Source organism: Pipra filicauda, unplaced genomic scaffold, assembly GCF_003945595.2.
Source record: "Pipra filicauda isolate LSUMZ 115617 unplaced genomic scaffold, ASM394559v2 scaffold370_size807399_pilon, whole genome shotgun sequence".
NCBI lineage: Eukaryota > Metazoa > Chordata > Aves > Passeriformes > Pipridae > Pipra > Pipra filicauda.
In genome coordinates, this window is record NW_024104499.1 from 22,697 (window position 1) to 38,234 (window position 15,538).

General features: G+C 52.8%; 1 protein-coding gene across 1 annotated transcript; it reads right to left on the reverse strand.

Moving 5' to 3' along the window:
• Positions 1 to 744: 744 nt before the first annotated feature.
• Positions 745 to 14,877, reverse strand: CCDC15 (coiled-coil domain containing 15). The gene is made up of 11 exons (XM_027710780.2): positions 14,850 to 14,877; positions 14,079 to 14,242; positions 12,287 to 12,436; positions 11,336 to 11,500; positions 10,498 to 10,608; positions 7,061 to 7,228; positions 5,831 to 5,950; positions 4,079 to 4,182; positions 2,013 to 2,183; positions 1,793 to 1,941; positions 745 to 1,096 (listed from the first exon to the last, which is right to left on the reverse strand). Exons 2-11 carry the CDS (start codon positions 14,232 to 14,234, stop codon positions 990 to 992), a joined length of 1,401 nt encoding a protein of 466 aa, XP_027566581.1. The 5' UTR covers positions 14,235 to 14,242; positions 14,850 to 14,877; the 3' UTR covers positions 745 to 989.
• Positions 14,878 to 15,538: the final 661 nt, after the last annotated feature.

Sequence of the window (15,538 nt, forward strand, 5' to 3'; positions counted from 1 at the left end):
ACAAAAAACCCATTTGCAGCTTTAGCCTTTTGCTTCCCTGGCCCCTCCAGGGGCAGATCCTGCCCTTTCCAAACCCACTCCAACACCCCGAATTAGGGCTGTAGCACCTTCCCTGACGCAAGCAGCAGTTAATAAACAGCATCAGCAGCCACGGATCCCTCGGTGAATGATTCTCCAGGGAGAGCTGAGGAGCATCCCCTGGCTCTGCACCTCCATGCTACCTCCGGCCTGGGGTCGTGGGTTTGCTTCACGCCCCATGGGATGGGAACAGGGAAATGATCCGGCACGCTCGGCCACCCATCCTTCCTGCTGCAGTTAATATTGGAGAGGGCACCAGCAAGGAGTAAATATTAATGACAGGGTATGGAGCAACCTCCGCCCGGGAACATGTGTTACCCCACCCCAGGCAGTTTTGGGAAAACCCGTACTGCTCCAGTCACCCCTGCAAAGGACTGCAGGGTTTTTTTTACTAGGAAAATGCTCCTTTCCGGAGCAAAACAGAGGCTGTGGGAGGGTGGGTCTGGTGTGATGCTGGGTGGGTGTTAGTGGAAGAGAGGTCCTCGCATGGAAAAGAATGAACTAAGAGTAAATACCTGACTCTAGAGGGCGATCCAAGTAGCTGGGGTTGGCAGGAGCCCTAGGGAAAGGGAGAGGAGGGTGGGGGAAGAGGTAAGAAACCCTCCCCTAAGAGATACTGACCCTTGGCACCTCGTTTCTCCTTTCACACTCCAAGAAAGACAAACAATCCTTGAAAATAGTTTATTCCATAGCTGAATGCCTGAATCCAAGTGCCTGCTCATAAACCTGTCACAGAGTGATCCCCGGTTCAGACCGGGAGAGGCACAGCTCAAACTGGGCACACAAAGCAGGAGAGCAAAGGTGACACCATCCTGGCGCCTGGCACAAGGGACAGGCAGGACAGGGCCCAGCCCTGCTCCCTGCTCACACCAGTCACGGGGATATGGGGAGGGGACACGGGGCTGCCCCAGTCACAGACGCTTCCCCGAGCGAGCGCAGAGAGCGGCCAGTTCTTGGAGCGGCTGCGTGGCCGTGGGGGCACAGGAGGAGATCACGGAGTGCAGCGCCTGGCTGTAGGCTGAGCAGGAAAGGGGACATGGAAACCGTGTCAGGGGATGAAAGCTGCACTTATGGCCCAACACTGGGCTTGGCTCCAGCCTTTCACCACAGAGCAGAGAGGGAACAACTGGGATTTAAGGTAAATCTATATGCCTGTAGTTTTCCACACGCCTGCCTGCACACTCTGCACGCTCCTGAGTACAGAGCAGTATGCAAGCCAAGATTATTTTATGAAGCCCCAATTTCTCTATTTTCTCTCCCAGATAACTCCCAGTTGCCCAGCCAGGTACTTTCCCAAGCTGTGCTCCAGGTCAGAGCACTCAATCACTTAACAAAGACCGTTTCCATGCCTTCATGCATCCTCCCAGTAGAAGATTCAGCATCTAAGGCAGGTGGCGGCTCCGTGTCCCTAACAAGATGATTTGCAGCATTTTCCTCGTGGCTGTGTCCCCATGCACATGTGGCTGTGTCACAGCTGCATTAGTTAACACATTGTAGGGGTTTGTGCTTTGTTCAGGATGCCACTTAAGGGCCCTTTGTTCAGGATGTCCAACTTTGTTCAGAGAGCCCAACTTGCCCTCTTTGGAGTATATTTGGAAGAGCATCTCTGCATAGTGGCCCAGGAGCATGAAAACACCTATGCTGGTTTGATTTCTCCCTGTAAAATCAGAGATCCAGGCCCAGATGCCTCCTCTCTGGAAGCAGGAGCTCCTACCTTTGTGGTTTTTGTAGAAGACGCAGTTGTTGGCGCAGGTATCCGGGTGGGAATCCCAGAACTCGGACCCACAGGAACACAGCGGGGGCAAGTCGATGTTACAGGCTTTGATCCTCTCCCTCATTTGGGCTCTCAGAGCTTCCACATACCTGGGAGGGACCAAACATTCACTCCTGCCAGCGACACCCGGCTCTGCGTGGGGAGCGGGCACCGGCCCTACCTCGCGTGCTCCTTATCCCGCTGCTGTCTGTCCTTCACTCTCCTCTCCTCCAGCTGAAGCTGGGCCAGGGCTTCCCAGGCTCCCTCTCCCAGGGAGGGTTTTCGCTGCTCAGCCAAGTCCCGCATCCTCTGCTCCTCCACCCGGCGCTGATTCTCCTTCTGCCTCTTAATCCTGCAGGAACACACATCATTAGGGAAGGAGTTTCCCCATCCCAACCCCTCATTCCCAGCCAGTCCCTGTCTGTGAGGTCAGGGCACAGGGATCTGGGTGACACTGCTGCTTTTGCAGGCAAAAGTAACTCTGCACTAATCACAGCATTACATATAAATATAAATATATTGGCTTTAAACATAAAATAGTCAAAAACGCTTTCTGAGCCTCCATTCGTCCCCCCATAAGGCAACACCAACCTGTGAACACCCTCCTGCCCTTAAACTCTTCCTGCCTGCTCATTTTCTCACCACTGTAGACTTCCCTTTCCAGCTCCCTCCTGCATCACATCCACAGGTGCTCCTATTGGGAAACGTCACCTGCAGTTCCCCAGAGTTGCTCTTCTGTCCTTAAACCAAGCACAATAGCCAGGCTCTTTAATACCCACCAGAAAGGACCAACATCTTGGCTTGCCAGCTTCCCTACTTCCCATTATTCTGGTTATGAGGCAGCTTGGATCCTTCTGTAAGCAGCTTCAAGGGCTGGGAACCATAACAGGGTACAGCACAGACACTCCAAGGATCCCACCTTTACTCCAAAACAGGCTTTAAGATGCACTTTTAACCAAGTTTCCCTCTATTTCCTCAATCTCCCTTGTACCTACACAGCCCTCCAGCCCTTAAGTGGGCCCTGGGTTGTGGAATTCCCACCAAACACAACACACATTTCCCTAACAAGCAGCAATTGCAAAGCACAAGGACTTTACACCAAAGCATCTGCCATTTTATTCCCAAATGCAACAACGTGTCTCACTGCCAGGAGGTATTAAAACAACATCAAGGCTGGGGAGAAGCCAGGCAGTGTCATCAGACAAGACATTTCAGATCTTACTCCGTGTAGGGGGTCAAATCTTTACATCTAGAAGGAAAATGCTGAAACCAAACTTCTCTGGTTGAAGTTCACTGAAATGCTTTTCAAATGAAATGTAAAGCCTTAAGTACAGCACCATAAACCTGCCCCAGAAATCAAGGCAAAGGCCAACTCGGGGCTTTACGCCCCATAATTACAAACCCAGCTCTTCCCTGCACAACTCTGGGGGAAAAATAATAATAAAAAAGGTATCACACTAACAAGGGAATCCCTGGGGCCCTGCCAGCACTTGCAGGGCAGGACAAGCTCTCCAAAGCTCCCAAGTGCCATCAGAACATCAGGGATGTGGTGGGAGGAGCACTGATTTAGACCAGCAGCTCTTCCTCAAAAAAATGGCCATGAAAATCCTGCCCTGAGGTCCCTGTCCTGCTCCCACAAAGCCTGCCCATAGAAGAGCTGGGATGGTTAGAGTTATGTCAGTTCACTTGAGGGCAAGCCAGGGAAAAGCCAAAAATTAGAGGATCTTTCCTGTTTCAGTGTGAATTTGTAGAGCTCCTCCTTAATGAGCCACTTCAAGCAAGAAGCTGAGAAATCCCCACCACAACTGATAATTTTACACAGATACCGAGTGTAAACGAGTGGAAATCGTTTTATTACACTGTATAAGTTTTTATAGCTGTGAGGGTAAAGGGTCTGAGACTAAAAGTGCCAGAGATAGGCACAGTTTAACCACAACGGCGTGACCTCACCCTAAAGTTTCTAAGCACAGGCTCGGGTTCCCAAGGGTCATGGCTTGGGAAGTTTCATCTCTCCCAGCCCCATGTTTCGGCTCCCAACTCCTAAACAAGCTGTACCAGGACTCAGAAATGAGGTAGAGAACTGCTGAAGGACTTGACAGGGCCTAAGGGTCTCTCTTGGGGGGTCAATTGAGTGAATCCCACCCCGGGGTCAGATCGGTGCCTGTGACAAGTTCACAAGACCTTTCTGGCCTCCAAAAAGGCCCTGCCCTGATGGAGGAGGTGACCCCAGCACCCACATGGACTCACTGGGCAACTCTCTGCTGCCTCTCTCGCTGCCGCTGCTGGTCCTTCACTCGCTCCCGCTCAATGGCCATGAAGAGGCGGCGGCACCGCAGGAACTCGCTCTGCCGCTGCCGAGAGGAAGAGAAGGACGTTTGGGAAGGATGCCTGGGATCAATATCGAGCTGTATCAGTGCTCAGTTTGATTTCTGGAGGATGGAACCTCGCTCCTTCTCCGAGAGACCCTCAAATGGACATCTCTGAGTGCACACGACCCAGGACTGGGAAGCTGGAGAGAAGGACCAAGTCATCTCGGAGCACCGGAGAGCTTTGTGCCAGCATCCCTCCACTGAAGCTTCCTACGGATGGAAGCTCTTCCACCTGACAAATTCCTAAACTCTCACCTTCCTGAGGGTAAAAGAGCCGGTTCCCACTTCAACCCACTTCAGTTTGGATGCATTTGGGGACTGGTGCTCCCCTATGGCTCACTGGAACCCTGTATCTCCCCACAAAAATGAATGTGCAACACCGAGCTGGATCTGCTACACACAGGAGAACCACAGAGGTGGCAAAACCACTGCTAGGGAAAATCCAGGAGCCCTGCAGGGAACAACTCCCATAGGGATACTGAGGGTTTAGTGTCTGGCCTTTGGCTGATCCCACTGAAGAAGCAAGGGCAGGGAAACCTCCTGGCTAAAGCTCCACCAAAAGCCCTCCCACAGAGGAGGTACAGAGCTAGTTTAAACTCCATGACTTGCAACAGCTGAAGGCATGGATTTTTCTTCATCAAAGCTTTTGGGCCAAGCTTGTCCATCTCACACAGTGGAGAGTCCAGCACAGATGAAGATAAAGGAAGAGGAGGAGGGATTACCAGGCTGCCAGTGGAGAAAGCTGGATGGAAAAAACCCAGGCAGAGGAGACTGCTGCAAAACCAGTTATCTTGGGTGGATCAGAGCCAAGGAGATAAAAGCAAGGGGAGAGGGAATGGTGGGGGGAAGGAGCAGCCTGAGGAGCCTCAGCTGTTGTCACACCATGGAGAAACCACAGCCAGATCTGGGATCAGCTGGTTGGAAAATACTTGTAAGGAACAAAAAACACACAAACTGTTCAGAGTTTTACGCTGTAAGCTGCAAAAAGGTGACAGAAGGAGAGGGAAGTGTTCCTCTTCACGGCAGGAGAAGCAGGAAAATAAAAGTCACTCACTTTAGGCATCATCCAAGACAAACATCATCCTTCTGCATCACCCAGATTAGCACAAGCCAAGGTGTCCTGGACACAGGCTGTAAACCCTCCTCATGAAATCATCCACTCGGCATCAGGCCGGGCTTGAGACTATCCCAAAATCAGAGAAATCTTTATATTCCAGCCTTGTACCCAAACAAGATAAAGTTGGGCTTGTTTGAGGGGTTTTTTGTTGGTTTTTGTTTTGTTTTTTTTGGCAGTTCCTTCTCTCCCTGCAACTACAGCAAGCAACTCTTGGCTTTTGTCAGGCAGAATGAATGGAGCCCATTTCTCCTCCAACCCTTGGGTGTGATTCAGATCCTAGATTTTACAGAAGGAGTACAGAAGAGTTCCACTTAGTCACGAGAGACCTTAAAAAAATCACCTGGTAGCTTTGCCCAACACATGAGACACCATGAGGCTGAGCTGACAAACTAAACCCAGCAGGGGTTTCATACGTCAAGGCTGCTCTGAGGCTTCTTATCTGAGCCATCAGCATTCCTGACAGTCCCATCCCTTTCAGACAAAACCAGGAGGGCTTGGCCCCCCTGGACAGACCTGCTTCCTGGTTTCCTCCTCATCAACACCAGCCCAGCGCAGGAGGGAAGGGTGGTAATCAGCTTGTGGCCTCCAGGGAGGCTCTGGCAGGCTCGAGTCCTTCACCAACCCACCACAGACCTGGAAGAGACAACATAAGGGAGCAGCATCAGCATCACCATGGTCAAGTTTCTCATCTTCCCTCAGCAAAATGCTCTTCACTGGAGGCAAGTCCTCTGTGTGATCCTTACAGCCCTCAACAGGGTGACCCACCTCTGAGATGGGCTATATTTCAGGTACAGTTTGGCTACAGACAGCAGACATGTGCCACATCTCCACACAGGAGTCTGACCGTGAAAGCTTTGCCAAAACACCTCTAAAGGTATCCCCTGTAGGAGGTTTAGTTTAAAGATGGATTCACAGCTCCCTTCCCCAAACTTCTACTATGAACTTCGTGAAGTGTGAAAACAATAATACAAATAACAAACCATCAGGGGAATTCCACAGCCAACATCTCCCAAAACCTCAGTGTAAACCCCACTATCCTCCACTATCTCCCCCCACTCACTTTCTGCCCAGCCAGTACTTCTGCTCCAAGCTGGACTAATCCCCAGCCAAGGCTGGGCACAGGCTGCCACAACCATAAAGCCTTTGCCAACCGCCCCAGGTAATCAGACCAAACCATTTCCACCCCTCCCAGATGCTCAACAAAAGCTGCCTGGAAACAAAAGAGGACCGATAAGAACATCAGCTCCTTCAGCAGACCCCACCAAGGGCAGTGTCTGCCACCAAGGGCGGTGTCTGCCAACAGGAGGCACCGGGATTGACACAGCCACCTCCTTCATCTGATACAAAGCTTTCCTCCTTCCTCCCCCTCCTTTTTCTCGGAGGTTTCTGGCCGATTTGATCTCTTCCACCCCGAGCAGGGCAGCGGGCCCGGGTCCTGCCGGCGCAGGCTGAGCGCGGCTCCGAGCACCATGCGACTGCACGGCCTCTGGGTTTCAGATTTCGGCTGGGCGGCTGCCAACCCGCATCACGAGGCAGGCAGGAATCAAACCCCTTTGAGGCCACAGCTGCACCGTGAAAGCAAGAAACAGCAGCGCTGACTTCACTGAGCTCCGACGCTGCCCCCGAGCCCACTTGGACAACAGCAGGCTTAAGAGTTAAACAGGCCTGGGGGAGCAACTGCTCTACTCCAAAATAAACCCAACGATCCGAACCTCTTAAGACCGAACCCTGAACGGGTCTTACTTTTTTGAATTCAATTCTGATGTAGAAGTCATCGTCGTCCTGCCCGGCGCGACTCGGGGCTGTGCCTCGCTCCTGCAGCTCAGCGGGCAGGTCGTGGTGTCCCTCCAGCAGCAGCTCCTCACCCTCACCCTCCGTGGGCACTGAGGCTGCCAGGCAAGGCTCTGGTTTCTGGAGAAGGGAGGAGATGGGTGTAAACATGGAATTCAAATCTGGCTGCTTTGGCGCCAAGGGCAAACCCAACACCCTCAGGGCAGCTTTAACATGAGGGCACGTGTGCTGCCTGTCGGGTGCTGCCTGTCGGGTGCCGCCAGTCCGATGAGATCTGGCAGCGCCACGTGTTCAGCAGCACCAGGGCTGGGAAACAGGAACGTGGCAGGGTGACCTGTGACTACAGGATAGACGTGTGGGGGGGTGACTGGAAAGCAAGGCCAAGACCTCTCCAGGCACTGTTTCACAATGGCAAGGAGCTGGGATTTCTGGAGTGACACCGGAGTACGGGAGCGTACTCCTTCAGATGGGAAGTGGGCAGGCTCCCCAGTGGCAATCCACAATATTTTGAGAGGCAGCAGATTGTTTCCTACAAACCAAGGAATCAAAATGCCAGAAGCAAGCTTGGAGCCAGGATAAATTTTTTTCCCTTCGTTTTTTTTTTTCATTCAGCATGGTGGGAAGGGAAGAGAAGGACTGGTGACAGAGGGAGAGGATGGATCAGCAGGAGAGCAGGTCATGCCAAGAATCCCTTGAGATGGCTCTGCTGCTTTACAGGAAGGACAGAGGATAGCCTGGAGTCAGTCTGAATGTGGAATTATTTGATAGGCACAGGAATTACCCTATCAACCCCATCATAACAGAAACATGACACAGAAGAGCTGCTTTGGTGTGGACAAGGGAACAGAGGGCAAGGGTTATTTCTTTGGAAGATTGCACTGGAGCCCTCACGGTTGAAAGACATGAAACTGTGAGAAAAAAACCCACCAACTTTGTGGAATGAGACACTGGGGAACAGAATTTGTGTGCTGCCATGCTTGGGAGCTACAGCAGTCCACCAATCCCTGAAGGTAAAGGTTTGGTGAAGGAGATTACCTGGAACAACAAACAAGTGATTACCAGGTCGGTATCTGCTTGGGAAAGCAGGGAATCAACTCTTTGCATGCTTTTGACCTGAAAAGAAATCTCTCTGGGAGAGAAAGAGCAATGATTTTAGGAACATGGATTACTGATCGCAGGGAATGCAACACTTTAGAGGGAAGATGGAAAAATGAGAAGAAAAATGCAGAAAACAGGGCTGAAGGAGAAAAAAACCATTTCAGCCAAAGGCTTGCTCTGAGCTAGAAGCAGGGAGAAAAATGCTGGTACTGTTCTTGGGAAGAAAGTCACGTTACTCCTAGAAGCTGAGGTTTTTAAGGAGGCAGGACCTGCCCAGGGGCCACTGCCAGGAGTGGCAGCCAAGGTGGGAACAGCTCCTTGAAATCTGTGGAAGTTTGGATTATCGGAAAAGGGCACGTGGAGTGTCTCTCTTTACTTAAAGGAGGGGAAAAGGAAACACTAAATAGAAGGGTTTAGCCTGAAGAGTTTAACTGTGACTTTTGGAAAAACAAGAGGAAATCACCTTGCAAACTGCCTGTAAGCCCCGAGAAAACAAGATAAGCAGCAATCAGCATAAATTTGTCAAGAGCAAGTCAGGTCAGGCTGGGCTAAATTTCTCCTACAATAGAAGGAAGAGGCCTCAGGCAAAGAGCAGAAGACTCTGGGGGTTCAGCTGAGCTCTTGACGTGGCCTAATTCAACACTGGGGTAAAGCAAAACCTGTTTGATGGAAGTCTGACATGGGAGGTGCAGGACTGATTAAAAACACAGCCCAGATTTGGTCTCAGGAGTTCACTGCACAGAAATAGGGTAAGAGCTAGGTGGGCTCTGCTCCATGATTTCATTATCAGCCTGGATGAGAGAAGAAAGAAGCACCTTGATTAAACTACTGACCCCACCTGCAGTTGCAGAAGTATTGGGTGGAAAGCCCTTGGGTTCAAACCAAAGAAATGGGCTTGAATACACAGCACAAGGAAATCCAGGGAGGATAAAAGCAGGGACCAAGGGGTTAAGTCCCTGGTTATGTCCATGGCAGCCTTTTGCACCTGAAGAGAACAGCTGCTGTCCTGTCTAGGTGGGAACACACCAAACCTTCATACAGGGAGACAGATCCAGATAATATTAGAGCTTTTTTCTCCTCAGCTACCTTGGAGTAATAAAAGAGAGCAGTGCAATAAATCAACATATTCCTCCTGGAATAAATCACCCAGGGAAGCTGTTAAACTTCCTTATGTAGATTAACTGTAGCTGCAGTGAGGCTGGGATGGGAGGATGGTCCCAAATCCCTCCCAGTGTTTCTCATTGCTGTGGATAACTTGCCCAGGACTCCCACCGATCAACTCTGGCTCCCCTGGGCAGTGGCTCTGTTATTTATGTGAAGCTTTAATGCTACTAATAGTGAAGTCATGAATCACTGGAACTCACTGAATGCATTGAGGGCTCAAACAGGAGGGATGTTTGGTGCTGGAAACAGGTAAGGAGGTTTTTGAGCCCATAATTACCGTGTTTCTCCGAGTCTTGTTTGCAGAACTGACTTCCTCAGAAATCCAAGAGTACACAGAGGAGGAAGAGCCAGACCAGCCCTTACATAAAAGGTATTTTCTAGATAATCAGCCAAGATCTACTTCACCTTTGGTGAACCTGAGAAAGAGATGGGAATGAAGAATTGCAGGATGGGCAGGAAACTGGCTACAGAGGCAATAAGAGAAAACACCAGGCTGGGCTGCTGCTGGTGATCTCCAAAGCATGTCCGTTTGAGAAAGGTCTTGGCATAGAGAGCAGGATAATAGCTGCAACACAAAGTTGTTCTTGAGAACTGGAAGGGCAAAAGCAGGATGAAATTCAGCACAGCAAAATGTGGGACTGATCTCCTGTGCACTGCTTCGAGGAAAGCAGCTGCATGCCAACTATTCTCCAGCAGAAGACAGCCCCGGGTGAGGGAAACACTCCAGATCTTTGCCACCCACACAAAACAAGGGATTGATGCAAGGCAAAGAGTTGTTGAGGTTTGCTAAAGAAATAAAGGCACCTGAGGGGAGAGCTGGTCGTCACATGCCTCCCAAACACCCAGATCACAATCTCGGATCACAAGCCTTTAAAAGCCTTTTCTGAATTCTTGTTTCTGAGTTTATCTCAGAGACATTTTCACCCACTTTATCCTGCTGCCTTCTCTGAAAGGCAGCAAGGGCAGAGAAACAGAGTCCTCGGGGCCACCGAAATCCATGAGCTACCCATCAGGTGGGTCAGGAAAGCACACCTTATTTCATCCCTGAATTATGCTTTGGACTTTTTAGAGCCAAACAGTTTGCAAGGCGATTTCTGCCCCCCCCTGCCCAGGCAGCCCTCGCTCACCTCCTGCCTCCAGCCGCTGGGGAGCACGGGGGGCTCGGGGGGCTCTGCACCAGGGGCCACGGTCCTGCGGGACGCCAGCCTGCGCCGCACCTGCCTCACGGCCCTGCTGAGCTGCCAGAGGGGAGGGAAACACAGCACAGCACAAGTTCAGCTGCACGCAGAGATCTCCCAATCGCTCTGCTCCAGCCGAGGGGCTCGGTCAAGGTGGCACGACCCAACACACAGTCACCCTCACACAGGAGGGGTCTTTCAGAGCTGCCCCAAGGTGCTGAACTCAGCACTCATCTGCTCCCAAAACACGCTGCTGAGATGCCACATCCCCAACTTTCCTGCTTGGTGGCCAGCAGTGATTTTCCACCCTAAGGTACTTCGACTGGAATCCACCCCACAGTGCTTCAACTGGGATAACTCCAGCTCCTAGGTGAGCACACAGGCTTTATAAACCATCAAATGTAGCACAAGCATCACTATGGGAAAAAAAAAAAAAGCTTAAAACAGTCCTCAAGGCAGGTTTTCCCAGATTTTGGTCTGCAGGAGACAAGCTGCAATGAGCTGGCACCACCTAGTGCCACCTCTGCGTCAGGACACGGCTGTGTCTGTGAGCGGACGGACGAGTTCAGCTACAGCATCCGAGGAGGAGGCACCTGTGACCCGGCTGGATGCTCTGAGGAGCAACATTCAGGGTGAAAATGGGAGCTAATGTCTCATTCAATACTAAAACCCGAATACTAGGGACGTGCTGTAAAAGAAAAAAGAAATATTGCCTGTTCTCAAATTCAAACGCCGAGGACCCAGGGTGCTGAAGCGGGGCTGGGAAGGCAGGAGGGGCACGGCTCACCTCGGCTGCTTGCTGCTGGAATGGCTCGCCGTGTGTCCCCTCCCACCGGGCCGGGCTGGAGCCAGCACCGGGACCACAGATGATGGGAGGGCGGTGGCTCCGGAACGGGCACGCCTTCCTCCAGGAGGTCCAGTACTGCACGGCAAAGCAGCTCTCCCGCTCCGCCTGCCGGGGAAAAACCACGTGGGATCTCCAACCATCACCTGGAAGGACGTCAACCTTGGTGACATTTCACCACCCAGAGGTGGCATTTCTTGGGATGGAGGTTTTGGCTTTCCACACTGAGAAAGCACAAAGAACCATCAGGCTCTTGGGGGCTGAGGGCATTTGCGGGCTTCCCACTTGGAGCTGGCGGAGTTACATGAGGACATCCCCACTCAGCCATGGAAACAGCCCAAACACCCCAGGGGCAGCCAAAGCCACTGACATTTCAGTGCATTCCCTTCTGTGCCACAGTCAGATCCTGGCAAATCCTCTCAGCACTTGTTTGAGAGTAGAAAGGATTAAATATATTCATGGGATAATCCAAAACAAGCCCATGGGGGAAAAGGGAATTTGGAGACAGCAGGAAAGTGTTGCTTGAAAACTATTTGGCTGCTTTGGAAAAGGGATTGGAAAAGAGACAGCAGAAAAGCTGTTTTGCTTCAAACACAGCCGGGAGACGTTCACATCATTCCCAGCTCTGGCCTGGATGCTTTTTAACTCCAGGCAATTCCACACAGGGCTCTGGGAATTCTGTTCTGCTGCTGTCTGAGGGAGTCAGTGACCTTTCTGGGGGGAGGCTTCAAGCACCTTCAGCACCAGCCAAGGTGTCACGCTGACCCAGCCTGCCAGGACACCGTTTGCCGCCACAGGGCAAACATTAACACCTTGACTTGAGCTCCAGTGTTAGGATTTTTCCCAGTTTACGCTGGGTTTTGGAGGGGTTTCTCCTGGCAGAGCCCTGCTTACCGCTTCGTGGGACTTCTGCAGCTCCTGCCACCGGCGCATCCTGACCTGCCGGTTCACCCGCTGCCTCACCTCGCCCTGGAATCTCCTCAGGTTGGCTGCCTTCTGCCGCTGCTGCTCCTTCAGCTCCTCCTCCACCTGGAATACTGAGGCCTGCAAGAGATAGAAGCAGATTCCACGTGGTTTTTGCTACATCAGAGCAGCTTCTATCCCTGCATCCCCTTTTCCCCCACTTGCAGCGACCAGGCAGACAAGCAGCACGCAGAGCAAATTTCATGTTCTGTTTCATAATCTGTGGAATAACAGCTTGGACAATGTCTACTGGATTATTGTAGGCTGGATTGGGTCTGATTAGACAGATGCAGAGCATGCACACCTCTGCCCTTGCCTCTCTGCAACACAACTGGAAGGAAAGAAAAAGGAGTTTCATGGAGTGGCTCCCAACTCCTGCTCCCATGAAAGGATGCTCAAATATCCAAAGCCTGGATCTAAAAGGAACAGGCCAGCCCCCCATCTTGTTAATACTCTGCAAGGCTGGAAGCACATCAGGGAAGCTGTTCACAGACCACAGCACTGCTCCAGAATATTTTTATCATCTGAAGTGAAATATTAACAGCAATGACCTGAAAACCCCAAAACCCCCATTTTTTATTCCTTGCAGTCCTGCCAAGCAACTCTGCACCACCACCGTGGCTTAAAGACCAATGGCATCCCTCTCTTGGCTGCCACCACAGCATGAGAAACCAGGGACTGCAAGGATGGAGGAAAGGGGTGAGGCTGAAGATAAAGTTTATCTTCACTCCCAGCAGCACAGCAGGGTCAGCACAGCCCAACAAAGCTCCAAGATGGGGAGAAATCTGCACTGTTATGGAAGAAACCAAGCCAGAGCTCCAGGGAAAAGCCCAACACCACCTCACCCACTGCCCACCTCAGCAGCAACTCTGATGCAGGAGGCATTAATACTTATCAATTAAAAGTATTAAATAAGTTCAGATAACCCTGGGCAGCTTCATCCACCCCTGGAAGCCCCACGGGGGGGCCCCAGGAGCATCCTGGCACCCCAAAGCTCTCGGGAAGAGTTCAGCTCCCCCAGAAGTTTCACAGCACCAAGATGGAAGTTCTGTGGAATATGGAGATGATTCATTTCCATATATTATCTCAACCTTTCAGGATTTAAATTACAATGTAAAAATAAATCATCTCAAAAGGGCAGGAGCTTCTGTAACGTTCAGACATTAATTACAGGGGACTGAACTCATCATCTGATATTTAATGCACTTTTAGTCCTCTTAGAATAACCCTCAAAGCAGAAATCCCTGAGATAAGCATCCATAAAGATTTCCTTAAGTGTTTCTAATGGGGTACAGCTGAGATTGGCTCCAGACCCTGAAACACTCAATATATATTTTCTTTAAATCAGCAACATGGAATAAAATCTCAGTTCACCAACATCCTTCAGGGATGAGTGGGAAGGCAAAGAGCAGCACTGGCTGGGTTCCCCACCTGACTGATATTTAAAATTGATATGTTTCTGCCCCAAAACCACAGTTTATTGGAGGGGAATTGACTCAGACAGATGCTGTGGGCTTGTGCAAGGGGGAGGCCAGGCTACTTGATAGGCACCATGGCAGCTTCTGACCCCACTAAAAATCACTAAAATAAATTACTATTTTCAGAAGCCACATCCCTGGCCGCCTTCAGGCTGTGAAAAAGCCCATTTTCAGTTCTGTGGGTTTTACTGGCACATTTGCGGGGTTGGAGACGCCCCAGCAGATGGTGCCTTGGGTGCACTCACGAAGGCCGGGCTCGGCTCGGGCTGCCCCGGGGCACTCTCCACCCACACGCCCACGGGGGCCGCGCTCTGGTTCCTCTCGCCCAGCACCCGCCCGCTCCGCCGCGGGGGTCTCGCCGGGGGTCTCCCCTGGGGCCCCTCCTTCGAGGGGGGCATCATCCCGGCACCTGGGGAAGGGAAGGGGGAAGCGGAGGTGAAGGTGGAACCCCCGGGCACCCCAACCTGCCCCCTGCCCCATCCCTGCCCCATCCCCTCAGCCCCGGGGCACCTCCAGTGCCCCCCACAGCCCTGCAGCCCCGGGGCACCTCCAGTGCCCCCCACAGCCCTGCAGCCCCGGGGCACCTCCAGTGCCCCCCACAGCCCTGCAGCCCCGGGGCACCCCACCTGCAGCTCCCCCCACACAGGCCCTGCGCCCCTCGGGGTGAGTGCCTCCTACACCCCCTGTGCACCCCCCCATTACCGCACCCCCTCTCCCCACTGTGCCCCCCCCAGTTATCCAACCCCACCTGCAGCTCCGGCCTCCCCAGGCCCCCCAGTCCTCCGTGGCCGAGTCCCCCCTTTACCCCCACCCCACTGCCCCCCCATCCCAACCCGCGCCCCCTGTACCCCCTGTACCCCCGCACCCTCAGCTCCCCATCCCTCCCCTGACCCCCCCACGGCCTCGGGCGCCCTCTCCCTTATTCCTTCCCAACCTCCTCAGTAGGACTGCGCACTTTAATCCCCCCATAACGCCCCCAGGACCCCGCAAGCCCCCAGACCCCCCCCAGGCCGCACCAACCGCCGCTTCCGCCTCCACCGGGCTTTGAATCGCGGCGCCACTTCCGCCCCCACCGCCCCGCCCGCGGCCCCGCCCCGCCGTGTTCCCGGGGACGCGGGTTCGAGTCCCGCCTCCGCTGGAAAAGGGAATGGGGGAGCGGCCTGGGCGGGGATTCCTCCCCAGAGCATCCCCGAAACACCCTCCTGGGCATCCCTGGAACACCCCCGAACAGGGAATCACCCTGAAAATCGCCCCCCAAATATCCGTATGGTGTCCCTCACACCACCCTCGAACCACCCCCCCAAGTACCCCCTTAGAACATCTGCACACAGCCCCCCAACCCTCCCCAAAGCATCTCCTTATATATATATATCTATATATCCCCCAAAGTATCTCCCTCAGGAGTCGGTTCCCCTTAATGTCCCCCCAAAAGTCCCTCAAAGCATCTTCCTGTATCATCCCCCAAATCCCTCCCTGTAGCATCACCCTCTAGTGTCCTCCCCAAAAGTCAACCCCCAAGCCCTCCCTGTACCATCCCACCATAACGTGTCCCCGTCCAAAATTTCCCCCAGAGCATCTCCCTCCCTCTGGGACAGGTCTCGACCCCTTTCGGAGACCAGGGAGCCTCCAGGCGGGGGCGGGCGGTGGCTCATGAGGGTGATGAGCTTGGCAGACCTCAGAGGGGGGGTGGGAAGTGGCTCCGGGC

Bases quoted from the DNA above. Each gene is read 5' to 3' on its own strand.
- CCDC15 (XM_027710780.2), bottom strand. From the start codon at position 14,234: ATGATGCCCCCCTCGAAGGAGGGGCCCCAGGGGAGACCCCCGGCGAGA. The intron at 5,951-7,060 runs GTAAGACCCGTT...TGTCTCTTCCAG, and splicing joins TCAGAATTGAATTCAAAAAA to GTCTGTGGTGGGTTGGTGAA. The intron at 4,183-5,830 runs GTCTGTCCAGGG...TCCTCTCGGCAG, and splicing joins AGGAGGAAACCAGGAAGCAG to CGGCAGAGCGAGTTCCTGCG.